This window comes from Pseudoliparis swirei, chromosome 18 (assembly GCF_029220125.1).
Source record: "Pseudoliparis swirei isolate HS2019 ecotype Mariana Trench chromosome 18, NWPU_hadal_v1, whole genome shotgun sequence".
Lineage (NCBI taxonomy): Eukaryota > Metazoa > Chordata > Actinopteri > Perciformes > Liparidae > Pseudoliparis > Pseudoliparis swirei.
In genome coordinates, this window is record NC_079405.1 from 24,115,350 (window position 1) to 24,143,032 (window position 27,683).

At 42.9% G+C, this 27,683-nt stretch overlaps 1 protein-coding gene across 1 annotated transcript in view; it reads left to right on the forward strand.

Annotated features, from left to right (window-relative positions):
* Positions 1-10,591: 10,591 nt before the first annotated feature.
* Positions 10,592-27,683, forward strand: part of cntn3b (contactin 3b) — a 55,325-nt gene continuing 38,233 nt past the window's right edge. The window contains exons 1-3 of the mRNA XM_056437971.1: positions 10,592-10,610; positions 16,598-16,728; positions 19,080-19,215. Coding sequence (XP_056293946.1) covers positions 16,674-16,728; positions 19,080-19,215 — 191 coding nt within the window. The 5' untranslated portion in view covers positions 10,592-10,610; positions 16,598-16,673. The remainder of the gene's footprint in view (positions 10,611-16,597; positions 16,729-19,079; positions 19,216-27,683) is intronic.

The following is a 27,683-nucleotide window of genomic DNA, read 5'->3' on the forward strand; positions in this document are numbered from 1 at the left end:
AACTCTGCAGAACCTCAGTCAAAGCTGTGTATCTCACTGGGAAGCACTGAACACCTCCAGGTGAAGTTCATCTTTCTGATCACTTTCCACTTTCTTTTTCTAACTTCTCTCCTCACACAGTGTCCTTTAAGAAAATGCTTCGACTCGAATGGAACCGCGAGACATTTCCGCTTTATTACCTGAACTGCTGCCGCCCTTAACTGCCGGGTAAGCCAAATGCCTTTAGTGGCAAGGCAATGTTGTATTTATTTTTTACTCGTACAATAAAAAACAATGCAATCTTTATATATTTATTTATTTTCCTCACCGCGAACGACCAGGTAAAACTGTTCAATCCCAAGAAGGAAAAGAGTGCCAACCAATACTAATCAGACGTGTAGCGTTTACTATTCCATGGACTCCCTTTGCTCAAGCAGGCGCTGCTGCATGCTTCAGGTTGCTCCTTAACGGGAAGTGTCGTGTTGAAGTGCGGCGAACTTCCAGCTCGCCAGCCTCGTGACCTCTTTTGAAGTAGTTTATTTGTCTTCAAATCTGATTTGTGATCTGTTCATGCCCACAAACGACTCCTTAAAGCAGTGGTTCTTAACCTGTGTTTGATCGAACCCCAGCTGTTCGGCGAGTCACTCTCTGGGGTTCGGCAGGGGTCAAGACACACAAAGTACAGCCCGGTTCACACGAGCAATGTCGGGCCGTTTTTGTCAGTCGTCAACAAATTGGCTGCCAACATTTTGGCAGAACCTCATTTTTCTTCGCCGTGTTATGCGCCAGAAGCATTGCGAAGTCCATGGACTGACGTGAATGGAATAAATAGACCAGAGGGAAAAATTCGCCCGACACAATCAGCGTTGAGATGCTCCGCCCCTCTAAACTGACGTCGTGCCGTTGGTGAATCTAACTAGCTGCTGCTACTCTAGTAGCGCTGGAGGCAGCAGTTATTCAGCGAAAGTCACCAAGCTGTGTATGTATACATATATATCTATATATATATATATGATATTATTGTTGTGAACCCAGGCACAAGGGTGTACACAACAAGAATAAAGCGGAAATAGTGGTTATTTATTCCATGGCGGAAATTATAACTGTTTCCACGGAGTAAAGCCACAGAGATAAGCCACGCCCCCTCTGAGGTGCGAATGAAGCGAATTAACCACAAATAGTCGTGCGAGTAAAGCGTTGCGAAAGCGTGAACGCAGCATTAGATTAAAAATATTTAGATGCTTCGTTAAAAATGTGTAACACAAGATAAATTCAGCCCACTCGTATTATTCGTGATGGCCCTCATTGGCCCTCATTGGCTGCAGCGGATCACGCCACATTTGATATCTGCGCTGCAGGGAACTTGGTGCGCTCGGTCGTCGACTTGTGGCTGTTGTGATTGTGCGTCATTTGTGAATTTCTTTTAATCTTTCAATCATACTATGTCGAGCAAAACAAGAAAGTGGTTGAACGAATATGGATTCACGTATATAAAGGAACGTGATGGGAGTCAGCGTACCTAGCCAAGTTGAGCAATTCTAGTCTAGCACCGGAATAACTAAAGGAACGCTTTCTCAAGCTGATGCATGATGGTTCAGTACGGCCAATAAGGTTAAGGGCAGCACGGTGGCTCAGTGGTTAGCACTGTCGCCTCACAGCAAGAAGGCCCTGGGTTCGAATCCCAGTCGTTCCAGGTCCTTTCTGTGTGGAGTTTGCATGTTCTCCTCGTGCCTGTGTGGGTTTACTCCGGGTACTCCGGTTTCCCCCACCATCATAAAGACATGCTCCGCAGCCTCACCCCGGTTCGTATGGATGTGAATGAATGTTGGTGGTGGTCGGAGGGGCCGTAGGCGCTGATTGGCTGCCACGCTTCCGTCAGTCTGCCCCAGGGCAGCTGTGGCTACTGATGTAGCTTACCACCACCCGGATGACTGTGTGTGTGTATGACTACTGGACTCTGTAAAGCGACTTCGGGTGACTTGAGAAGCGCTATATAAAATAAATGATTATTATTATTATAAGGACCACTGCCTTAAAGAATTCCTTATGTTGGTGCAACAGCTCTTATATCAACTCAACACGTTGTTGTGGTGATGAAAGAAAACACGGAGAGGCACGCCAGAGGTACCAAAGTGATGCAATTTGCCTAAAAAAACCGAACCTCTTATTGCCAGAATCATAACTCGATCCAGAACACACACTGTGCATGCGGAATCAGGGATTTCAGTGCTTCCCGTCAAGGAATATCCAATTAACCTGGTGATTTGAATCATGCTGCTATATATTAAGATGTGATATGAGTAAGAAATGAGGCCTGGGTATTTCCAACATTACTAACCCATTCTCACTCATGGTTTGTCAAATGCCGAGGCTTGATCGGTGCCCCGGCGCTCCAGGCTTTCAACTATAACTTCAATGTTAACCCAGTTTTAGACAGGTGGCAGGTGGGACACGTGGAAGGGGTCAAACAAACAGAGGACATTCACCCAGGAGACTGCTGTTAGTGTCCCGTGTGAAACCGTGTCAACCTTGACTCTTATTTACCTTTTGTTGTACTTTATGGTGCAGTGTGCAGGAATTGGCTCCTGCGAGGTCGTAGATTGCAACAAACTATGGACTATGTTGCGGCCAACGCGAGAACACAAATGGCCTTATGGCTCCTTCTAAAGTCACAAAAACACACCCATTTTCAGTGTCAGGTGATTATACAGTAAATGAAACATACTTAATATATTCTACTTCTGCCAATAGATACCTCGAAATGCTTTGTGTGTCATCTGTTACGCAAGAAATATACATATTCTACATAAAAAACACTTATTTAATACAAAAACACTCTTTTTAAAACCTAACCAAGTTATTTTGGATAAATACTAAATAAACCTATGTTTGAAGTGGCAACGCCTTCTCCGACCGATCCAGACCTGACGTTACAGGGCACAGGTGTCAAACACAAGGCCCGCCAAGTCATTTTATGTGGCCCTGCGACAGCTTGAAAGACATATGATCATCTTTTCTTTTAAACGTTTTCATTTTTTTTAGAAATTAGTATTTATTATTTTGTAATTTTTTATTTTGACGTTAATTTTTGTATGCAGCGGAGTGCCGTCTGTCCACTCTCCTTCATGCTGCGTTCACATCAAAAGAGAAGCGAAATCTGAGTTTATTCGCCGGACTACTTTCGCGCTAGAAGCACCGGAGAAGAGGCGTGGCTTATCGCCATGAACACAGTTCATTACCGCCGCCCACCACGGAAGAAATAACCACTATTTGTACGTGTTGTGCAATGCGTCAAACGTCGGACCACCAAGCCCTCGTGTCCGGGTTCATAATATTAATATTATACATTATATTATCCGTGGCCGCACACAGCTTCTCCAGGAACTGCTGTCTGGATGATTTTTCGATGGCCGCTTCCAGAAGATAAAATTATCCCCCATAGTTTCTGATTCAGGCGGAGCATCTCAACGCTTGAGAAAGTGTTTCCAATAGCCGCACACACAGGACGTGTCGGTGATCCCTGCCAGCAGCGCCCTCGAGTTTGACCAGAGCACACTGGGGCTTGTTTAACGAAGACATCCCATCACTCCAAGCTCAAGTGAACCATATATCTGTATTTGTGTATTTCCACATCGTGTGAAAAGACAATAATGAAGCAATTTAATCGAGGAGCACATAGTTCTACATCATGGGTAGCCTATTCAGTTAAAATGCCACGAGTTCCATTTAGAGAGAATTTCCTCATACACAAATGTCCGGGACGTAATACAATATTTACTGTCAGTTTTCAAATTGGACTGGATAAATTCTAAATGTTACATACTCTAATTAAATGAATATTCTGCTCTGGTTTTCAAGTAAAATAAGTATAAATATTCATAGGAATAAATCACAGAAATCTTTTTTTTAAATGTGCATCTTAAAATAAAGTACGGAATTGCCCTGCAGCTTTAAATTCAGTTCATTCAGTTGTGAAGTGATGTCGCCCAAAAGATCCACGATATTACATATGTGTCATGTTTTAAAAAGATAAATTTGTGTGCAGGGACTTTCTTTGTGGTTATTAAATCCACTTCTTTCAGCTCTTTAATCCTCTGTGTTAATATCATTGTAGGATATTAAATTACTGTATTAGGATTCTGATCATATTGGGCTCTTAGGTTTATTTTTCTGTTAAAGTGTGTACATTTGATCGGGTACATTTGCTCAAACAAATTATGTATGCCTTTTCCTCGTTTGTAGTGGCGCTTCACATCGCCGCTTTTAGAAATCCCCACGGTCCCTGAACATATGAGCCGTACTGCTTTGGAGCTGCCTCTGGGAAAGCTGAACATATCAGAGTCTTTCCATTCTCCGTTATTAAAGACTTTGGTCTCGCTGTCCACTTTTCTCTTCTTGGATATAGTTATGATACTTTTTAGATACTTTTCTTGGCCCATGTGAAATGACTTCTCTGACTCTCTCTCTCTCTCTCCCGGTCTCTCACGTGTGCATGTGTCCATCTCGCTCGATACTTATCGGAAAACACATATTTGATTGGCCGAGTAGCATCACGTGAGATGATTCACAACGCGTGTTCTTGGTCCGTGTGTTTCCTGACCGCTGAGTGCCGTAAAGCCTAGAGAAGCTGTAAAATATAAGCGTTCCGTCAAAATCTGATAATCCTCAATTATCTATTGGTCCAGGTCCAGATAAAATGTCATCTGGGTCCGGATCGTGGTCCGCCTATCAGTGACCCTCGTCCTAAAGCATGATGGGTGGGGGGGGGGGGCGGGGCTATAAAGAAAGAAATTCATCCCACAATTCAAGATTCAAGATTCAAGATTCAAGATGTTTTATTTGTCACATACACACACAGGGTGTGCAGTGAAATGAAAGTGGCAATGCTCAGCAGGAATGTGCAAGGGCAACAAGTACACACTATTTACAAATAAAAAACAACACAATATTTACAGTAAGTGTGTGTGTGTGTGTGTGTGTGTGTGTGTGTGTGTGCCTAAGAGGGGCAGTTGTGTGGGTCTATGTGGGGGTCCTGGTGAGGTCGGAGTTCACAATCCTGATGGCCTGAGGAAAGAAACTCCGTCTCAGTCTCTCTGTTCTTGCAGCGTGACTACGGAGGCGCCTGCCTGACCGCAGCAGCTGAAACAGTCTGTTGTTGGGGTGGTGAGGATCCTTCATGATCCTGCCGGCTCTGGTTCTGCACCTCCTGGTGTACAAGACTCTTTCTCGACTCCTGAAGTCTTCACAGCATTTTCTCTTCTGTTTTACATATAATTTTTTACATTTTTAACAGAACTTAGTCATCCAACCATGAAACACTGATATGCACCTCTATCCATTTATATAGAGAGATATTTTGGGTTTGTTATTCCATGAAAATGACTGAATATTATTTGTTATAGTGCCCGATAGATGCCAGATCATGGCTTTTAGACAAATGTACTCCCTAATGAGAATAAGAATATACGACTCATTCAATAACGACTATACCATAAGCCCGTGAATACAGGAAGTGAATACCAGGCAAAAACAATGTTCGGTTGAAAGGGTTAATAACCAGCCATATACTTGTTTTCTTTTCTGCCTTCATCAAAAAGGTGACATCAGTTACGTAAAATATTTTTTGAAGGCAAAACATTGGTGTACGGTCTTATGTGGCCAGATTCCTTTACCAAACATTCATCTTTCAGGCCTATTAAGTCTCAAAAGTTGGTTTACACAACTTTGGGCATCGCTGAATATTCCTTTTTGAAATGTACAGCGTCACCCCAACATTTAATTGTAAGAGGGAATTTTCTTTGTGTCTGTCGAGGAGCTCTGTGACCGACATCATCTTTCTCCGGGAGACTTAAGCGGGACTTCTGCTCTGTGAAACGGATGCTCGTACGTGCAGAATGGTCTCATTACTCATTCCGCCGCCTTCGTTACCCCCTGGGGGTGAAGGTGGATTATCTGCAGTGTGTGTGGCAGCCTCCCGTCCCTCCTGACCTTGAACTGCCATATTATTTATTTTTTTACCCCTCTCCCCCCCCATTCCTCCATCCCCCACCCCTTACTCCCGCACACCTCTCCACAACCAATACGATTCCAAATGACCTTAATTAATGGCATTTCACCTCGTCTGTATTTTCCATCAGTCCCTCCCAAAACCCCCCCCCCCCCCCCCCCGGAGTTCTCCCGGTGCACAGAAACATTAAATATTCATATCTCCGTCATTTTAATATTTAAGTCAATCAAATGGATTGCAGCAGATAAAACTAACAGCAATTATCTATGCAGTGATAGGGAGATTTATTTTGTGCGCTGAGTGACAGTCGTGGAACTTGGTGCCACATGTCTGCCTCTTCTTTGCATGTTTAAAGAAAACAAGTGACGACAGTGCGTCTTTCAAGGCTCCCCTTTACTTGAAAGAGAATCGTTAGCACAGCTTGCGAAGCGTTTTGACGAAGAGATTTCTCCTTTTAACAAAAAAGTGACACGGACCCGTTCACAATGGCTGACAACTTTAGAATTATAATTGTGGATCGAGTGGCTATGAGAGCTAAATATCTGGCTCTATTTCAATTGAGATTTAAAAAGGTGCAATGTGTCAGATCTGGGCTGGATATTTTTTAAATGAACTAAAATGATCAACAGATTGTGAACTGAGTTCAGTCTGGACACGCCCACATATCGTGTTGCAGAGATATCATCGGAAATCATCATGCTAGCCGGCTAGCCCCGCCCCCTCCTGTATTATCACTGGTACCTTGGAAAACCGTGGATCAGTCGGAGCAATCATCCTTCAATCAGAGGATCGGCGGTTCGATCCCCGGCTCCGCTAGCCTACGTTGATGTATCCTTGGGCAAGACACTTAAGCCCAACTATGCTCCCGTAGCTGTGCATGAACGTATGTATGAATGTTAGCTCCTCCTGATGGGTAGGTAGCTCCTCCCACCACTATGTGAATGGGTGTGAATGGGTGTCACGTAGTGTTAAAGCGCTTTGAGTGGTCGGAAAACTAGAAAGGCTCTATACAAGTAGTCCATTACCGTTTACCATAAGCGGTAATAGCTGCCGACTTATTATAAATGGCTTGTCAATAATAAATTCAAGGTCTCTGTACATTTTGATAGTTTGAATTTGGATCAGATCCAAAGTGGCGGAAACAAGAAACAACTCGTATTGTTGTTGTTTGGTCCTCGTTGCATTTCACTGATTATCGCTCTGCTGTTAGTAATTGTAAGAGGTGGAATGCTGCCAATTATGATTTTGTAGTATGTGGAATTCCACCCTGCACCTTTACCGATAATCATCCTCAGGTGTTTTATTCCACGATTGTTTCCGTCTCCTTGGACACAGGACGCACTGCAGTAGATCAGAAAGACCGCGATGTCCCATTCCCCCTGAACTTCTCCACGTGTCGTAAATCAGAGCCGGGCTTTTGACCCCTGTGTGCTTCTTCTCCCGTGAGTCGGGGTGTACGATGTCTCCATCGGGACGAAATCGTGGTCAATTTGGTCAATTGACCCCAGAAAGGAATGGGCAGAATCAATTATTTAGTAGAATGATGAACGATATTGGTTTCCGGTATCGGATGTATTTCGATATGATGGTTAAAAGGTCTGCTTCACTTATCGACGGTGATAAATCAGCGACCCGCTCGACATATGGAGCTACGTAACTCAGACTATATTAACTTTGGCCACTCGGGGCTCTTGGAATCCAGACTGGTGAGCAGTGGCGTCGCAAAATATTGGGCCCCCTGCATATGCAGGCCCAGTGAGGACCTTTTTTTATGATCCATTGTCACGCCTGTACAAATTACCAAATCATCAAGTTAACATGCATCTGTAGTTTTCAGGTCTCCAGTATATCCACAATACAATTGGCGGAAAGCCATCCTACTCTGCCACCTACTGCACACAGAGAAAGGATAACTATATATGTCATAACATAAGACTTCACTGGAATCATGTTCTTCACTTGAAGAAGGAAACGGCAATTGTGTCGTGACACAGAAGGAAGACGACTTGGAAACTTAAAGGGCACAATACCTATATATATATATATATATAAACACAGTGGCCCATATTGGCTTTGGTTTCTGTAAATCTCCGATGTTTCCACATTTCATATCAACATGACTTGGTTAGGTTTGATAATATATCATATTGTTGGTTAAAAAACTTGTTTTTTAAGCTTCTGCTCGAAAAAAAACATACCCAAACTATCAAAAGGGTGTATCTCCTCTCCCACAAGGCCTATTTGAATAATGTTGGTGTTATAATAAAAGTAAACCCTTGTTATAATACTCCAGATGTGTAAATATTAGCCTATATGTTACTGGTTAAGTGAAGTGAAGATTGCACAGAGGTTTGCCTTGTAAAAATCACTTATTATTATGACTATCTCTTTGGAATGATGCAGCTGAAAGGTTTAAACTTCTTCAGAATCCCAGCACAATATATGAAGAGTATTTCTGCAAAATTTGACATTAAAAAACTTAAGCAGAACCAAATTAGAGCCTTGTTAGTGAAGATAGTTTCGACGAGGTCTCCAAAATGGGCATTTGGGCACATTGGTAACCATCTGTGTCATTTGAGTTGTCCCATGTACCAAACTATATATATAACTTTTATATTACAAAAAAAAACCTGACTCCTCCCTCCACGTGCTTCCAGGGACTTCGTTTGGTCCAAGTAAGAAGAAAAAAAACATTCCCTCGAAACACAGCTGGCAATAGTTGCATTGGAATGTGTTTTGTTTGCTTTTTTTTAATTAGAGATTTTTATAACTACATATTTAGAAAAGAGTGGCCTAAGAATTTACTCATAATGCTAATAACGGAAAAGTTCCAGAAAAACTCAGATCAAGAAAAACTTCTATCCCGGCCGTGGTGAGTGGACCCAAACTGTAAAAAACAACCAGACAGGCGATAATAATCCACCGTATAGATTCATCAAGGCAACAAGCCACGTCTGTCACATTCTACATTGATTTTGATCCTGTAAATAAATATTGATAAGTGCATCTTTAATTAAAGAAGACCTGGAATCTAATAGATCAGATGTGTTGCATCCATATTAGCCCACGTGTTCACGAGCAGGGGGCAGAATGCCCTTGCAGAACTAATGAACAATAAGTAAAACATCTGTTTTTGGAATAGTTGCCTGTAAATCAGTTAACTTTATATTACCCTCCTGTGTCTGTACTTGTCGGTGCAGCAGTGCTCCTCTCACTCTATAAAGGGCTCATGGCTTAGGAATACAACTCGTGGACTCATTCGACAGCTAATAAAGACGACTCCTATATTTAATATTTCATTTCACATGTCACTTTCACACACATTACACTTCAACGTACACTTACAGTACCGTATCTATACAGCAGTTGTATCTGTTTGTGCACTTTTATTTTATACCATTGTAAATGTAATGTTTAAATCCTTGCACTATGTTGACAGTTATTTGTCTAATCTACACAACAGCCGCCAAGTCAAAGTATTCTTTGTGTCTAACATACATATTATAGAAAATAAATGTTTCTGATCCTGATTCCTGAGGTGTGATATAGTCAATGCATACACATACAACGCTTTTTTTGTGGCTGAGTTTTCTTTTTTTTGTGGCTCAGTTTCTTTTTCTTTGATCAGCAGAAGCTGCCATTCACAAAATCTACTGCAAAAAAAAACCCAACTGCATAAGTATTTACCACCCAAACACTACAAGACGATGATTGAGAATGGACATCCCCCCCCACACCCTTTATGCCTCCCTATTCCCGATTCCCAGTAAAATTCCCTCTCGATCTGGGCTATTGTATCACGACAACATAATATCCCCGAGAACAAACGTGCACCCACTCCAGCAGCAGAGGAATGGCAGGTGCCCACCACAGGCGGGTGGCGCATTACTGTGCCGCCGAGATGGGTGTTTTTTTCTTCTTCTTTTTTTCCTTCTCTCTCTCTCTCCCTCCCCCCCCCCCCCCCCCCTCTCTCTCTCTTCACGCGTCACCAGTGGGCGCTTCTTTTCCTGCGTACAAAGAGAGCAGAGCCCGGGGATGCGCACAATGTGAAGTCTCTCTGCGCTCAGAGGCTGTCGGCTGTCCTCCTCTCTGCTCTTTTTTTTCTTCCGTGGCAGCATCTCGTGGAGAGCGTAAACACACGAGGAAGGTTCTCGGGGAGCATCCGCGGTGTGCAGCGCGGCGCGGCGGCTGCGCGCATCGTCCTCGTGCCGGCAAAACAAAACAACAACAACAAACAACAAAAACTCACTGTTTGTGGAATTTCTAAAGCTGCCCGAGCTTCGTCGTTAGTCGTCCCATCTTTCCCCCCCCTTTTTTCTCCTTTTCTTTTTTTAAGGACGCAGAGACGCACTATAGGACGGAGCAGCGCGAAGTGCGGAGCGTCAAAACGCGGCCGGACCACAGAGCGACCTTCCTCCTCCTCTTCTTCTTCTTCTTCTACTTCTTCTTCTTCTATTTCTTCTTCTGTTTCTTCTTCTTTTTTGGGCTTCTGGTGAGGACGAGAGTTGCATTGAGCAATGTTACCCGCTCACTAGAGCCACGAACAACGCGTCTACGGACACTGGAATTACAATCAAAGCAGTTTAATGAAGAGGAGAAACAAATCTGCAACCTAAAAAAACAAGTACGTATCCATCCAAGAAATCCCCACTGCGCGTTATGTGCCTGCCTCTTAACCGTTATGTTTATTATGCAAGGATAGCTCAGTTATTTATGTTGGTTTCTGCAGAGAGAGCATAAACAAGTTCATTTGAATTCACTTTTTCTTTTTAAAAGCCTCATCCCTGCAGGATAGATGGCTTCATGGAGTGGTCTGATAAAAAATAAAAAATAAATCAGAGAAAAATGGGTGGGGGGAGGGTGGGGGGGATTGCATACTGCTCGTGGTCACACTATGCATGATGATGATGATGATGATGATGATGATGATGATGATGATGATTGCGAGTCTCAAATGATTCGAGTAGTCCTACTGGGATTGGTACCGCCGGGGCTCGTTTCCCCTCATCTAGGACAAAGTCCATATGGTGCTGCTCTGCTCAGTCACACAGAGAGGCAACGACATCAGGGGGCTGGAGAGAGAGAGAGGGAGGGAGAGAGAGAGAGAGAGAGGGAGACCGAGAGATAGAGAGAGACAGAAAAGATGCCCGTCTAACTTGTTTAAACCACTTATCTCAGTGTCTGCGGAGGGAAACAGTCTGACTTGTGTTTCTTTCGGGTTTTTATTTGTCATCTAACAGCAACGATTATGATACTTCCTTCTGCCGAAAGAATTGTTCTCAAAGATCTCACAAGGATATAGTTGGAGCCAGAGTGATATTATAGAGAAGTCAATGCAAAACGCTCTGCTTGCATAAATATATATGTGTGTTTTTTTTCTTTTTTTTCCTTCCCCTCTGGAAAAGCAAATATTTGGCCACCAGTGGTCTGCACACAAGTATTCTTTTTCTCCTTCTTTTCTCCACCCAGCTGGAAAAAGAAAGAGAGCCCACAACAGTGAGAGGAAAATGCTCAGAGAGCTCCATCTTCAAAAGCATTCTTTATTTTATGTTATTATTATTATATTCAGCCGGGATTGTAATCGCTCTCCCCTCTATTCATGTTTATTTATAGCTCCCTTGCACACATAATTTGAGCGGTAGCCAAAGGAGAGGTGAAACATGTCTTTGAAGCCATGCAGCAAATTATTCCGTAACGGAGCATTTGTAGCACCATTTGCTTCGAACCCCCCCCCCCAGATTGAACCAGAGTAGCAATTATTGTTCAGCCATCTCTTCTGAGAAAAGCTGTGACATGGATTGAATAGCAATATAATATGAACAAAATAAATAAAAAAGGCAAAAAGCCTCCATCTGAGGGTCTCCCGCTCCTCATCCTTGACCCCTCCCACCACCACCACCACCACCACTACCACCCCTCCCAGTTATGTGTTTGTGTCTGTATCTGGGATGAGGATCATGGGGGATGTGGTGGTGGGTGGCTGATGATGGGGTTGAGAGATGGATCGTCGCTGCTCCCCTCTCTTTTAAGTGCACTTACTCTCCTGCCCCCCCCCCCCCAGCCTTGTTTAACATGGGGGGGGGGGGGGGTCCTTCCAGGGATTTGTGTTCTTTCTTCATTTTCGCATGAAAATACACAGCTGGTCTCAGGGTCTGCAGAGCCTCCCGCACCCAGATGTTGCACTCCCGCTGTGGTTAAACAGATATTTTACACACGCATGGCCGAACGTTGCGGTGACACTTTGTGCGAAAACATTTCCTATTGTCGTTTTTTTGGGGCTCGAGTGACATCTCACGAGGTACATGTCCAAGGGGCTGCTGTGTGTTTGGGTTTTGTTTCCCCAGCCTGGGAATGAAACCTCAGGGGGGAGAATACACACGTTCAACCGACCCCTAAAGGAATGACCGTTGAGAACAGCAGTCAGGTCACATTTTGTGTGTGTTCTTTTTTGCGTGTTTGCAACCTGAATACTTTTAATTCATAATGTGACCCAAGTCACTCACCTGGGAGAAGGCACAACTTGTGATGCAACCGGCGGAGAAACAATTACCCCTACCCGGCTAAGTCTTCTCACTCCACAAGTATTTTGGCTGTGGACATTAAGCTTCTGCCTTTTTATTTGTTCATCACTTCACTTTGTTTGTTCAGTTTATAGTTTTTGCTTCTTCTCTCCCCTCATTTCAATCCTCCCCGGCTCATGCTAAAATAGACTTAGTGCCAGAGTCAACCTCCGAAAGGAGTGAATTAGGAGGCATCAGTGCACGGTTGATTCACGGGAATTCTTCATTCATCGGCCCAAAGCACAGAGCGGCTGTGTATTCAGATCGAGTCCGCCCCCACACCCCACCCTCATGGGGTGCATGGCGGATCCTCCACTCCCAGGATCTCCTGCAGAGCGCTTTAACAGAGACAGCCACGAGAAGGCGATAACTGTGTGCGAATGAATGCATCAAGTGCCGGAGTGAATTCATATAACCATTGTGCCACTGGTATTCAATTTATTTTTCTTCTTCTCCTTTTTTTTCTTCTGGCACGCATGATGTGATATATCTTGATCTCCCCCCACTCCGTGCACCTGCTTGTGATCTGAATACAGACCTTGAGCGTGCACACCCCTGTGATAGAGAAAACTGTCTCCTTTTCCCCTCCCTCCATCCCTCTCTTTATTGGATTCTTTCGCAATTATGCTGCCCTCGAGGGTTTGGGTTTGTGTGTGTGTGTGTTGGGGGGGGGGGATGCATGCCTTTAACCAACTTTCCCATCAATTATGTGCCAAAACAACAGCCCCACTAACCAAGAAGGCATCTCATTTACTCTGGAATGTGTTTAGTCCAATGACTTCCATTCGGTTTAGCTTCTGCGGAGATGAAAGTGCGATGCCTCATTACATTTTGGCAGAGCAATCTTTTGCTCATCATTTTTCGGCTGGGAAAGAAAAACGGCCGCCTCACCTTTGTGGCGTCATAGCCCATGAGAGGATTTTTTTTGTGGTTTTCCCTGCATCCACTGTTCTTCTTTTGTTTTTAAATCCTGTTTCTTTTGGATTTGCTAAAGCTTTTCGCTTATATGCTGCTCAAGGTTTTGAGCTTTTTGAAGGTCAAAAGTAAGAGAATTTCTTTCTTCAATTTTTGCAGCTCGGAAATGGCTTTGGTGGCGTCACGAGACACTTAAGCTCTCCACCGAGAGCCACTGCATAGCTGTGTGTGTGTTTGTGTGGGGCGGGGGGGGCGACACACCCTTGCTACATAACGTCTGGACAAACTGGCACATTTATGTGTTGCTTTTTTAATCAACCGTTAATTCAGCCTACGTCTTTTCTCTAAAAAACTGAAAATGTCACTGCAGGTTTTTAGTTTTTTTTAACAGACTGCAGAAAATGAAGCTGTGCTCTGGGGGGGAAAACATTCATCATATCAGCACAGAGCTGAGTAACACCCAACTTGCAAAAGATAGTCTTTTTTCGAGGAGATTTTCTTCTCGGGATCTTGGGAGGCTTTTTTGGACGGGTGGGATGTGATGACGAGGTTGGATCGTCCACAAAGAGGATGTCAGTTAATGCTGCACTCAAACTGAGGGAAAAAAAATGCAGCATCCTTTTTCTCTTTCACTTCTCTTTCGCTCCAGTCGAATCTCTAACCATTTAATCCAATGTGATGTGTTTTTAAAAGTGGCAAAACGCCCCCCAAATTGTCAAAGATGCCAGGAAATACACTCTGGAGCTCGCTGTGACTGCAATTACACCAGATGCGGGACAATTACTGGCACTAGGACGGTGGTGTTAAGCCAACACTGGGCATCAAGTTGTGATCAGGCAAATGGGATGAACCCCAGCCCCATCTCCATGAGATTATGTAGTCAATGCTTTCCATGTCAAAACCCAGATCACAATCCTGTAGTTACTAGTTGGTTTAAACCAAGCGAGTGGTTTAGTATGTTTTAAGAGTTCCAAAACTAGCCCAGGGTTAATCCGCATAACAGGGCTGTGTTGTAAGGATGAGGGCCTGGGTTGATATCTTAATCCGGGGAGGCGTATCAGTTTCCACTTAGTGTGATGTAGGTCAGGGCATGAGCAAAGCCCCTCCTGTGCCACCGATACTGCACTTACAGTCTCTGGGGCTCTTCGTGAGAAAAATGTAATGGGCGTTGAGGTCATTGACGGGATATCTGATGCAGGTGAGTGTGTCGGTGATGGGGGTGGGAGGAGATACCTGTGAGGATCACATCTTCCATCGCAATATATGTTCACGTCGAGATGAATTGAAAAGACTGGAGTATCTTTTTTGTGTGGCTTGTCTCTCTTGCAATACTACTTTAAAGCAGTTCTACCAATTTATGTTAAACAATGCACCAACACAGCCAGATATATCCAGCAAAAGCGTATCATGTTCCCATAATGTTGGGGAATTTAGCCGGGTTGAATTGAATAAAAAAAAGAATGGTAAATATCAGAAGCTCAGAGGTCGATATATCTTGACTTTAGTCATACTTGTATGGTTCAAGTGCCAAAACCGCTGGATCCTCAATTCCCAATAATCGAAATTGTCTACCTCACACCAGCAGCATATTAAGAAATACTTCTTTCAAGTAGCATTGGGGAAGTATCAGTCCATCGTGAACACTTTATTTGTTTATTACTTTTGCGTATAGGTGCAGTGCAGTTCAAAGAACGTCACAGATGACTCTCAAGCTGGATATAAGAAAGAAAAGTTCTGCAACAACAGAAATGACAACAAACAAAACAATTAAGTAATTTGACAATGTATGACCATTGCAATAAAATGAGAAAACATGGAGTTAAATGGAATTAAAAGCTATAATAACATTAATAGTAAATCAGCATGAAATACAAAGTAGATTAATTACATAACAATTAAATAGAATACCATTTCACTTATAAGTGAATACAATAATCAAAGGCCTGGGTCATAGGTAGGTTTTAAGCTTATAAAGAAATGTATTGCTTACCGACATCACTTTACCAATGACTCAACAAAAATAAGTTTTTACTTTCCTTTCACCTTACTTTGCTTCACTCAGCACAAAGCCTGCATCGATAGATTTTGCAGTTTGGTCCTACTGGGACAAGAAACGCTGCATATCGGATGAATCCGAAAAACAACCCTTCCTTAGTTCGAATGCATTTGCCCCCAAAGTAGCTCCGGAGCCCATGCTTGAAAATTCATGCTGCTCCCTGTATTCGCCGCGCCTCTGCTGCCTTACTGTGAGTAACTAGCTGACGGGGATGTATGAGGCAGCTGCACTTGACAGAATCAACAAACCTGACCTTTAACCGCCATTATTTCTTTATTTCTTTACCCCCACCTGGAGATAAGCAGCAAAGAGATTAGCAACTGGAAGTAGCCACTTAGACTCTGTGTTACTCTCAAACCGGTTACAGCCCAACACGGTACTCTTCCGATGACCGTAAGGCTTATGACATCGTCGTCTTTATAGAGATGACACGCAACAGTTTTTGCAGGCTGAGTAGCAAACTTGATGTGGTAAACTGTTGGACTGACCCTTTTAAATTGCTTGCTGGAGAAGGTACAGGGTGCCTCGCTGGCAGGGAGACGTACCATTTGTCTTGGTTTCCTACAACGCCTTTTTTATCGCATCTCTCGATCTTAGAAAGTGATGCGTCTGTATCGAATAGTCAAAAGTCCGTTAGCTTACATTCAGTCGGCGACATAAACCTTTGTTGAAGTGAAGTGGCATTTCGTGGCGTCTGTCAGCTTTTATTCGTAGTCAAATGGGAGAAGGGAAGGATACACCTTTCCAGGTCAATCATCTCCTTCCCCAATCCTTTTTAAAGCTTCTGCGTCAAGCTTGTTAGGCGGGATGACAACGTATCCATTTAGCAGCTGTTTCTTCTTCTGTGCCACCTGAACACATTCTCCCCGCCGGGCTGTACCCTCAAGTTCTTTTTTGTCTCTGTTTCTATCCGTCTTCCCTTCCTCTCCACTTACTCATCTCCTCTGGATAAAAACGAAGCAATTATGTAACTTAGCAGTGCTATAATCATGTATTTATTTTTCATGCTGATGAATGCCTGTCGTATCTGGCTCAAAATGTCATATTTTAATCACATGCATAATTACTTTCCCCCCTCAGATTAGAATTCTTGCATTCAAGGGAGAGGATTCACAAGCAACTGGATGAGAGTCTTATTTGCCCTCGGCAACTAAAGATGATGTTACCATGGAAACAAATTGTTCTGCTATCAATCACTGGATGCCTTGCAGGTAAGATGTTTCAACACACATTATGTCTTGCTGCAGTCACAGCAACATCTCTGCTAATTAATTTGTGTGTTTTTTTCCGACGCATATTCATCAGAGGGTGATGTTACCGCCGTGCTTTTTTTATCCTCTAGTGGGCTAAACGCGTGCTCTTAAAAGTCAAAGGTTAAGAATATAATTGTGATACTTAGACAGCAGTGTTTATGTGAGAAATTTCATTTTATGCAATAGTGGGGAAGAGATGTAATAACCCCTGAGAGAAAAAACTAAAACATTGTTTTCGACAAAAAAAGCAACTGATTAAGTTGCAGTCTTTCCATACACAGCATACCCAGCGTCCTTTGCGCACTCTGACAGCACACTGTCAGGCGCAACCGGGCGTCCGATCCCCCCCCCCCCCCCCCCCGCATTTTAGCACAATCCACTTGCCGCCGGACCTCATTCTGCCCTTGTGTGGCCACCGAGGGATTTGAGAAGAACAGACACTCCACCAAAATGTCAACCCTTGTTCGAATGACATTGTAAAATCACAATGAATGATATTCAAATTGGCTCATGGGTAATTCACGCCTCGGTACTCAAGGGAGCCAGATCCAAGAAAGCTTCACCTTCCTAGCGGACAAGTGTTTTTTGACCAGGGCGCCTATAGGTGACCGGCTCTCATCTCATTCAGCGTTGTGATGGAAACCTCTTGACGAAATCCCTACAGCTGATAACAATCATTATGACATCTGAAGTGACGCGCTCTATATTCCCACAAAAACACTCCCGACACCTCAGATGTTTTTCGCCTGCACGGCATTTTGCTCAAACTCGCATTAGGGAGAGCTTGTTAAGCCGAAACCGCGAGGCGAGTGAATTCTGATGTGTGTGCCGTAGAGCGGGTTCAATCATTTATGAACAGATCGCTCCAGTACGTTTTTTGAAATGTGTTAAAAGTTCACAACATTTTCAGGATTTTCTTTTTTTTGTTGCCGTCGGTTGATTCGCAGATAATTACAACAAGAGTTGCAATGATTTCGTTGTCTTCTTCCCTTCGTCTACCACACGGCGGAATGCGTGTTGGTTTTAACTTTCACTTTCGTAGAGCAGCTAGCCTCGTGCTGCACAATTAGCAGTAATTGGGCCTAGTCCGGCCGTCTGTTGGCTCCGCTTTCCTTTAGTACCAGACTGTGTTCCACATCCTTCCCTCTAAGCTGCTGGAGTGCATCCTTATGGCCTCAATTAACAGGTGCATGCAGAGTATGACTTAGACGTTCTGAAAATAGACCACTCAGCTTTATTTATCAACCATGTCACTTGCCGGGAAACGTTAATTGTCGTGGAAATACGTGGACAATTGGCTTTCTAATTCAGTGGTCAACTATACGATCACATTAAGTCCACATTATTTAAATTGCTGTTATTATGATGTTTTTTTTCTGGCAAGTAATTAACGCAGCACACCTCTGTTTAGTTGAATCACACACACAGACACACACACACACTTCTACGATGTGAGCTCTGTCCAATCGCATTAAAGTTACCCAAACCCCCGAACTAGCAAAAATATTTACACAGTAATCATTTGCATTGTATGACACGTCTGCGGTATATCTTTCTGTTGCTTTTTTTTTTTTTTTCTTCAAGCGGGGAGATTAATTATACCGGACAGTATAGCAACGATATGATGATTTAGCATGATGATAAAGTGACACAGCGAGGCCCACTCACGATGGAAAACAGGCCTGGCATGCAACATTGCAGGGAATACACATAAGCGCCATGGTCAGTGTGTCAGATACTGAATGTGTCAGCAAGAGCAATTAATGCCTAACAAGGGTAAATGGGATTTGGCTCTTCTTAGCGCAAGATATGGAAAGGACGTATAACACTTCTTAGGGGGAATGAGATTCTTTACTTGGGAAAGAACAAACCTGTTCAGATGTGTAGATGTATCTATATATATATATATATATATATATAGATATATATATATACATATATGTATATATATATATATCTGTATATATATAGATACAGATATATATTATATATCTATATATACACATATATATATATAATATATGTATATAATATATATCTATATATGAAAATATATATATAAAAATATAGATTATATCTACATATATCTATCTATATATATAGATAGATATATAGATATAGATATATATTGAAAAATGAATGTACACTGAGTGTCAGAACGTTGCTGTATTTCAGCAAGATGAACTGTTTGTCCTCTCCTCTTTTGTGCTTTGGCTGCATGCTCCTCAGTATTTTCTCTCACGGACAAAGAGACCATTTATTTTTGCTTGTACTACCATAGACCTTTCTCCCCTTTCCCCTTTCCCCAGCCTGTACCGAGGATGTCATATTTCAAGGGCCGAGATGGAGGACGGAGCCGAGCGACCTGATTTTACCGATCAACTCCCCGGACCAGCAGGCCACCGTCACGTGCGGGGCAGAGGGGAGCCCTCCCCCGCAGTACAGGTACATTACCACTTCAATGTGGCATATCCGCCCACCAGCCTCCCTCGCCACGCGTCTTCCGCATATCGCACGCTGCAAAAGTCGTTTGCTGCCTAATTGCTTTGCGAATCTCCGTTTGCTCGCTTGCGCGGGGAAATCAAAGAGGGTACTGATAGCGGTGATTGCTATCGATTCGTTAAAGAACATCGTTTTTTGGACACAAATGCTCGAGAGAAAGAGAGAGATTATGCACCATCCGACTAAAAGAAAAGACAGGCTTCAAAGAGCCGCTAGCTAATTGAGCATCCATTTCTAATTGGAAAAAAAATAAAAGAAGCTTATCTATCTCAAGCCGAGGCTATGATGTAGAGTCAGGGCCGCGCGGTGGTTGATGAATATGCCAACAGCTCAGATACGAGCGAGGTTAACTTTAATAATGATAAGATTTAAGCCACGGCCCGGGCTAAAGCTGATGATTTATGATATGGTGCACGGCTTAAGAAATCATTAGGAGAGAAAAAAGGAAATTCCAGCAACTCATTCCCACCACGGGCCCTTTGATATCTCCTCGGCGATTCCCTGGCGGTGAAGTACAGCCCGCCCCGGTTAAAAAAAAAAAGCCGGCAGCTGCCGTTGTTTTTTTTCTTTCTTTTTGTGCGGTGGATTGTGTTTCGGAGCTTGGTCAGCAGCGTGTAGATGCACTGCAAGCAGGGAAGAGGAGGCAATAACCTTGTGAGTGACATTCTGTTAAATGCTTACATCTCCTATAATGCTTCTGCCTTGCAAAACATGGATCAGGCACAGCAGCGCGGGGGGTGGTTGGTATCATTGTTGTGCCACCGGATAGTCCGTCGAAGGACAAGCGGACACCATCACTTGCCATATTTATTCTACCCGCGACCAAAAAGCCTTCTGAACTTGTGTTGAACAAAAGGTTTTCTCTTTATTTTTGTTTGTTTGTTGAGGGACATTTTTTTTGTTTTAAATGAATACATTTTACCCCGTGCTTCTTATCTGAATCAAGTCTTTCAGGATGGAGGGTGTTGTATGTTGTACATATTGTAAAGTCTCACTTTATACATTTTTAGTAGAGACTGACATTTCCTTGACTTGAATTAACCATAGGAGGATTTAAGAGTGAGTTGGAGGATTTGAGAGTGCCAAATATATTTGTCAGGAGAAGGTGGCGACCCAAACAAAGCTAAAAGGATGGATAATAGTAGACTTTGAATGGTCGGGTCCAGGGATATCACGAGAACCGACACTTTGAGTTTACTGAATGTTGGTACCACAGGTACCAGGGGTCAGGATTCGAGCCTAATGGCAGCACACAGCAGCACCGTCCTGTTAGGCTAACAGCTCAAGTTAAAGTAGGTTTCATTGAGGTACATTATGATGTTCAGTAAAACATCGTTTTTTTGCGCAAATATAATCTTTTAAAGTTTAGTTTTAGGCAAGAAACTTGAGGCAGATCACTTGTTTTTATTTTTTCGGAGTCAGGTTACTGTAACATAGCTCCAAATTAATGCATTATGTTTATGCCATGAGTCGGCATAAAACATTGGCCATATCAACTTCACAACACAATGATTTATTGTGAAGTTAACCCCTAGTGGCCCAAAACAGACAAAACTAATAATGCCATGCAGCTTTGTTTGATTTAAAATTACAACATTGACATTTTTTGTATGATTTGGATTAAAACACGTGACAAAATGTTCACCATCCACCCTTAAAAAAACTTGTTTATGGCTCAGATTTTATGTAAAGCTTTTGCTCACCTTCATCTTGCTCCTCACGTGAACCCCGTGGGACTCCTCTTGCCCACTTGTCATTTATCCTACCTGGATTGACAGTTCTGGTAATGCTTTTAAAGACACAATAGTTTTACCCTTAATCTAACTTTAAGGAGGGAGTCTTTGTTTTTTTGGCGCTTCATTTGGGTTGCATCATTTTTTCTGACACTGACCGTGGCTGGCTGGTTTCCAGCGATGAGAGGACTTTCTTTTGTCCTGATGGTACAATACCGAAAGCGTCAATTCTTGGCAATTTATTTCCCCAACACTAGATTAGAAGCTCAAAATGTATAGATTGAAAAAAAAGATTGCCTTCGGGAAGTGGTCACTGTCTGACTTTCACCAGGGAGTGCTAACTATTGCCCTAAACCCTGCAAATGAAAAGTATTTGTATAATTGGATATGCGGAGCGAGAGAGGGTATTACATTCGGAGCTGCACACTTAATTTTCTCAGTTACTGCAGCTATTAAGAAAAAAATCATCCATTTGGTTTAATAGCCATATAAAAAAATTAGGTCACCCAATATTGAATTTGTCAGAAAAGATGATATTAACCCTTCTCAGGGAGCCAAGGTAACATTGAGGGTATCGATGTGCCCGCAAAAGGGTGTTCCAGCTTTCCCGCATATCCTGAGGTGATGAAATGTAGATGAAATATAGAAATAAACAGTCAGATAATATTTTAATCCAGTTGACAGTGGACAAATACACCAAATGTATTTATTGGATTTCCAGCACAGCTGCAATGAACCATTAATAGTGGTAACACCAGGTAAAAGTTGTTTATTTCATAAACATACAGCCCTCATGGACCAATTTGTGTCATTTAGACAATGTATTATTAATGTAGATCACCACACATTAACATGCTTCATTTACTTGTCAAGAGGAAAGAACTGAAATATATATTTTGCTTTTAATCCCAAACTAAAATGTTTCCTGTTTGGGGATTTCAGTGCCAAAAATGCCTTTTACAGATCTTTACAATAGTATATTTACAGTAGTAAAGTACACGGAATAGTGCATCTTTATAGTAGAATATTGTATCATATTATTCAGGGGAGAAAATACAAATGAAGGAGGAGGCTGGAGGTATTCCATCTTTTTTTCCTCACTGTCAGCAAATGAAAAGAAGCAAACAATCCTGTTTCCTTTTTTCTGTGTGGCTCTCACCTCCGAGCACTTTGGTTCCATCTACGTGTTTAAAAATGGCTCACAAATAATGACTTTCTTCAGAAAACAAGAAGCTCAGTCATTTCCTTAACATAGCTCAGCATAACACACATCTCAAACCAAAAAGGGTCTATTTTCAGCGGGGGAGGAACACACATGAGAGGCTCCAGTGAGTTCTCCACGGCAGCAGGACGCCATATCGGGTCGTAATAAACTGCGGCGCTCGTGTTCAAAAGCGTAACAGAGTAAACTCACTGATGTGAAACTCGGGCGAACACGCCCAGATTTGTCAACACAAAAACCAACGCCCGAGTAGGATCAATACATTGTTGTTCTTTTATTATAAGGATTGATCGACAGTAAAACAAATTTAAAAAGTAATATCACCAACCTAATATCTTTTGTCAGAGCAATATTTAAATGTTAACTAGAAACATCCTTGCATAACTACCCTTGTGATTTACTGACATTTGACAGTGATATGGAAGTGGAGCCTTTAATATGCTGTTTGACGAGTTTTGTAAAATCCCATCTTGTTGCTTTGAATACTAAATTAGAGGGAGAAGCACGCGCGACCGAAATCAGAACACCACGTTGTGTCGTTTGTGTCCGGGCTCTCTGCTAGTCGGCTTCATACGGTCTGATTTCGTTTCCATCACATCGACTCCCCCCCCCTCCACCACCCCTCCGCCTCGCTGGCGCCATGAATATATGAACAGGGAGCCCTGACAGTTCTCCAGTTGACAAATAGTCCAGTGTAGCGCCAGAGCACACTCCAGGGCTGCGAGCGGTGCTTTATGAATACACCTGTCACTGTGTTTACTATGAATCTGCTGTAACACAGGATCAAGGGCACAGCAGTGATTGGAAAGGGGGAATAAAAAAGTGCTCTGGCTGGTGTCTGCCACCGTGTAATGTGACTTCGGGGCAGATGTATGACTCTAACTTTTGTTTATGGGTTTCGGTACACGATAGCAGGAGCATAAATAGAACTGGGAAGGTGATTAGAAGATGTGTTTTTGTCCCTCCCCCCTCCCACGTCCCCCCAGTTGTAGCATGGAGCCAGATAGCAGGGATGAATCCAGAAATTGTTTCGGATCGGATCGATTTTTGGCGGGTGGGGGGTGGGGGGGGGAAATCATATGAATCTTTGAGTGTATGATATGGTTTCAAAACCAATGGCATCAACTGGAAGTGCAGATTAAAAGACTTTTTAGTTATTTAAGCTGTCTGCTCGAAGAATATGCTTTTATTTGCTTATTTGGCTTTTACTTTAAATAAAAAACATTACAAATTCAGGCTGCAAAATGTAATTATTAATATGAAAATATAATGTCAGTATAATATCCGCTGGTAAGGGTTTATGAATGTGTGCGTATACATCCATTTATAGAAGAAAAAAAAGCAGCAGCAATAATCAACTACACACATTTACAGAGAGTACCCCGGTCAGCAGTTGACTTTCCATTATCGGCTCCGAGCTCTGCACGTGTGTGTGTGTGTGTGTGTGTGTGTTTGCGAACAGTATGCAAACTGTGTGGTCACTGCCGTCTCTCTGGGTGTCTGGCCTGAAGGAAAAAAGGCAGGTGAGCCAGTGCTGCGGCGCGATCCCCAGTCTATTTGATGTGGAGAGCTCATGCAAAATTGATGTGAACCTCAAGGTCACGGGGAGTTCATTCAGAGCACGCTCAGATCAGCCAGCGCCCCGGAGCACACCGCAGCACACAGCGCCGTTCTCCCGGAGTCTGTTGGACTCGCTGTATGAGCTCCTCTGCACCTGACGCGGGGTCAGAGACAGCTCGGTTCGGGACGATGCCTCACCGATGCGAGTTTGAGAGGGAATTATAATCAGAATCAGAATCGGAATCGGCTTTATTGGCACATACCTGGAATTTGAAACGGTTACACTTATGCTCTCGTCGTACATACATGTGATTTACAAATAACAGGAAGTCAAAAGAATAGCAAATGAGGTAAATGGAAGATACTCAAACACACGGAGGTGTCGTGCCCCCCCTTTAAAAACCAAACAATGTCTGTAATGGTGATAATGGTAATGGCCTCAGCGTGGGTATTGTGAGAATTTGTTTTCATGCTCAAGTTCAAATCCCCTTTTGAGGAATGAAGAGGTGGAAGTATCCAGAAAAAATTTCTCATGGTCGGTGGTGGGTAAAATAACTCCGTAATAGTTATTAACCTTTCATTGGAATATTCGAGATATAATCTCAGCTCCTTAATCTGTCCTAGGTATCGCTACGAGTGCTATCTGACAAGAGCCTGAATCACGAGGCAATGTCCCGCCCTAGTTAGCAAAACCGCTTCCTCCTTCTTAGCCTGCCGCCCCCCCCCCCCCACCCCCCGTCCCCATCCCCACGAGAGAGCGCAAGGTCAGAGGGGTCGTTTAGTCTGATCTGCCTCGATCATTGATCATTTATCTGACTGAGGTCTTGCCAAGTTAGAAGCCCTGGCTCCGACCATGACTCACACATACAGTAGGTGCCTCCCCCCCCCCCCCCCAGGTGCGGCTGTGGTACGTCCCGATCGCGACGCCGAAGCTGATGGCCGCCCCTCTTGACGATGATTTTCATCCCATACCAGAGGCACCAAAATTCACCTTAATTCATCAAACTACTCGAAATGAATGAAATAACGAATAAAAATAATTTACGACCACACAGTTTTGTAAGAAGCCTTCGTGAATCACTTCCTTTCATTGACTTGTTCTCCATTTATGACTTATTATAATTCACGATGACTCGGCGACTTTTGCTGTCGGTTTATCACTGAGGCAGGAGGTCAGTCGCACGGCGGGTCTCGCATTTCGAAAATCGTGGCGCTTTCATAGCTGGTGGGAAAACATTGGAAAAGGCAGCGTAAAATATAAAAAATATGCACACCAAATTTATACAGTGCGGCCGAACGTCCGTGAAAAGAGCGCTCCATCCAGAGAAGACTTGCATTTCTCATTAGTGTTTTCTGTTTAATCCAGTTGGTGTATAAGCATCTCAGCTGGGTCTTATAAAGATGCCGTGTACGGCGCCTCGATCTGTCGTTTCTTCACATTATCCGAGTGTGAAGTCTAAAAAATATTTTTTTATGCCTCTCACTCTCACCATGTGGGAAAATACAAGCGCTTGTAATGTCACAGAGTGAAACCAGCGGCGGCTGCGATGTCAGAACCGTCCTTAAAAATAGCCCCGTTAACCCCTCGAAGGCCATCTTGCTTTACCTCTCATTACTCGCCGATCTCCCCCTCTGTCCAGGCTGCCCACCATCCTCCCCCATTAAGTTCAATCATACTGGGTGGCTCCAAGTCTAACAAGCTTCCCATCCTTTACATTTAACCTACTCCTCCTCCTCCTCCTCCTCCTCCTCCTTATCCCTGCACACACACAATAACCCTCCTTTTTCCACGGAGAGGAAAGAAAATCGAGAAACATTAGGACTTCTTCCCGGAAATTACTTAAAAATGTAATTGTAAACCGTGTGTGTTTAACTAGAAACGTTCACATGGCATATCCGAGATTGTGTTTTCCAGTATACTCCTAGAAGCATAAGCTTTGCCATGATAGTGTACATACATAATATCATTGTTGGGACAGGGACAAAATCAGTCAGATTAAGTGACAGACGGTAAGATGAATAATGCAAGCGACAAGATGACAGACAGCTTCATCTTTTATCGTCTGTCAGGCAGGCGACTGGGGAGAGCCATGACTGGCTTTAAGACTGCACGCGGCATCATTCTAACAGCCTGCTCGTTTGCCTTGGAGGGGGAAGAGAATGATATTGATTTATATATTTTTGCCCTTCATCAACGGAATTGTCATTTCACGGTCCCGTCACAAAGGCGGATGGATATGTGATAAGTCGTTGTTTCTCAAATTCTATAAGGAAGTGAGAAAAGTCATTTTTTTCTTCTGTCTTAGCGCTATGAGATAAAGTCCTGTCACCCCTGCGAGCGCTCAGAGGTATCACTCAGTTTGCATATCCGTCACACATACGCGGCTGTCACGCCCCGGCAGACTGTAGATTTGCCTGAATAACGTCTGGGGATGTTTTCATTGTTCAGCAAGAACATTGTTCAGTGTTTTTGTCTTTGTTGGTCGCGGCGATTAATAGCCGTCACATCCTGAACTGAGCATGCATGACTAAATATCCTTGTGACCTTTCTTTGGAGGGTGTGTAGACAATGCAATGTGAAGGTGTCTAAAATTAATAAGTCAGAGCAACAAAAGCACAAACATGAACTCATTAGAAAGCACTCAGAGAGCGCATGACTCTGCCAAAGCGGCACAGACTTTCAGATTTTTTACATTTCCAATCTGGATCAAAATATGTATCACACTTTTTTTTGTATTTAAGTAAGTGCAATGATTCATGAACACAGAGTAACATGAGTTTGCAAACATGTTAGCGGCTCTGTGAGGCTGAATTTTGGCACACTTGGCAAACATACCTGCTAAACATCAGTAGGTTAGCTAACGTAAGCTAGCGGCTCTGTGAGGCTCAGTGGCTCTTGAGCTGGATGCTAACGTAAGCGTGCTAACATGCTCCAAAGGAAGATGCTACACTACTGATGTTTAGCAGGTGTAATGTTTGCCATGTTAACTTTAGTGTGTTAGTTATATAGCAGCCAGCTAAAACATTCAAATGTAGTTTAATAATAATAATACTATAATATAATATGTAATAATGGAACAGGGACAGAGCCCGTTTTGACTGCATACTTTTGCTATTATACACATTGAAAATATTACAGAAGTGATTCATGAATACGTAGCCTACTAACAAGAGTCTGCAGACATGCTCGCGGCTCTGTGAGGCTGTATTTTGGCACAGTGGCTCTGGAACTAAATGCTAACGTAAGCATGCTAACATGCTCCAAAGGAAAATGCTAACCTGCTGATGTTTAGCGGGTGTAATGTTTGTCTTGTTAATCGTGTTACTTTTGTGTGTTAGTTCTACAGCAGCCAGCTAAAACATTCAAATATTACCGCATCAATAATAAAAATAACACTAACATAATATTTAATAATAGAACAGGAACGCCTTTTTTGACTGCATACTTTTGCTAATATACTCATTGAAAGTGAAAAGTCTATATTGAACAGATGTTTTCTACGTATTTTCAAATTGTCATATTGTTAGTTATTGAATAGAATATCTTATTATCTGTGTTATCATCGTAGATATTTCTAATTGGCACTAAACACATCAAACAGCTGAGGCTGCTATTTGTTTAGATAGTTCATGAACCACAGTGATGGACAAAGGTACATTTTGATTTGAAATGTCATGTTTTTATCACCAATGTTATTACAATGCATCCTGAAGTTGAGAGGAATGTGTGTGTATCAATTGACTTGTCAATCCATCCAGTTATTGTTGAGAGATTACACTGAAAACCGCAAGTCTAGATTAGTGAACATTTTTTTACCACTGTTGTGGCGCTACGTAGAAAGTCAGAAGATGAACAAAGTAATTGGGATTCAGCATCGGATCACCAATGGCATCAG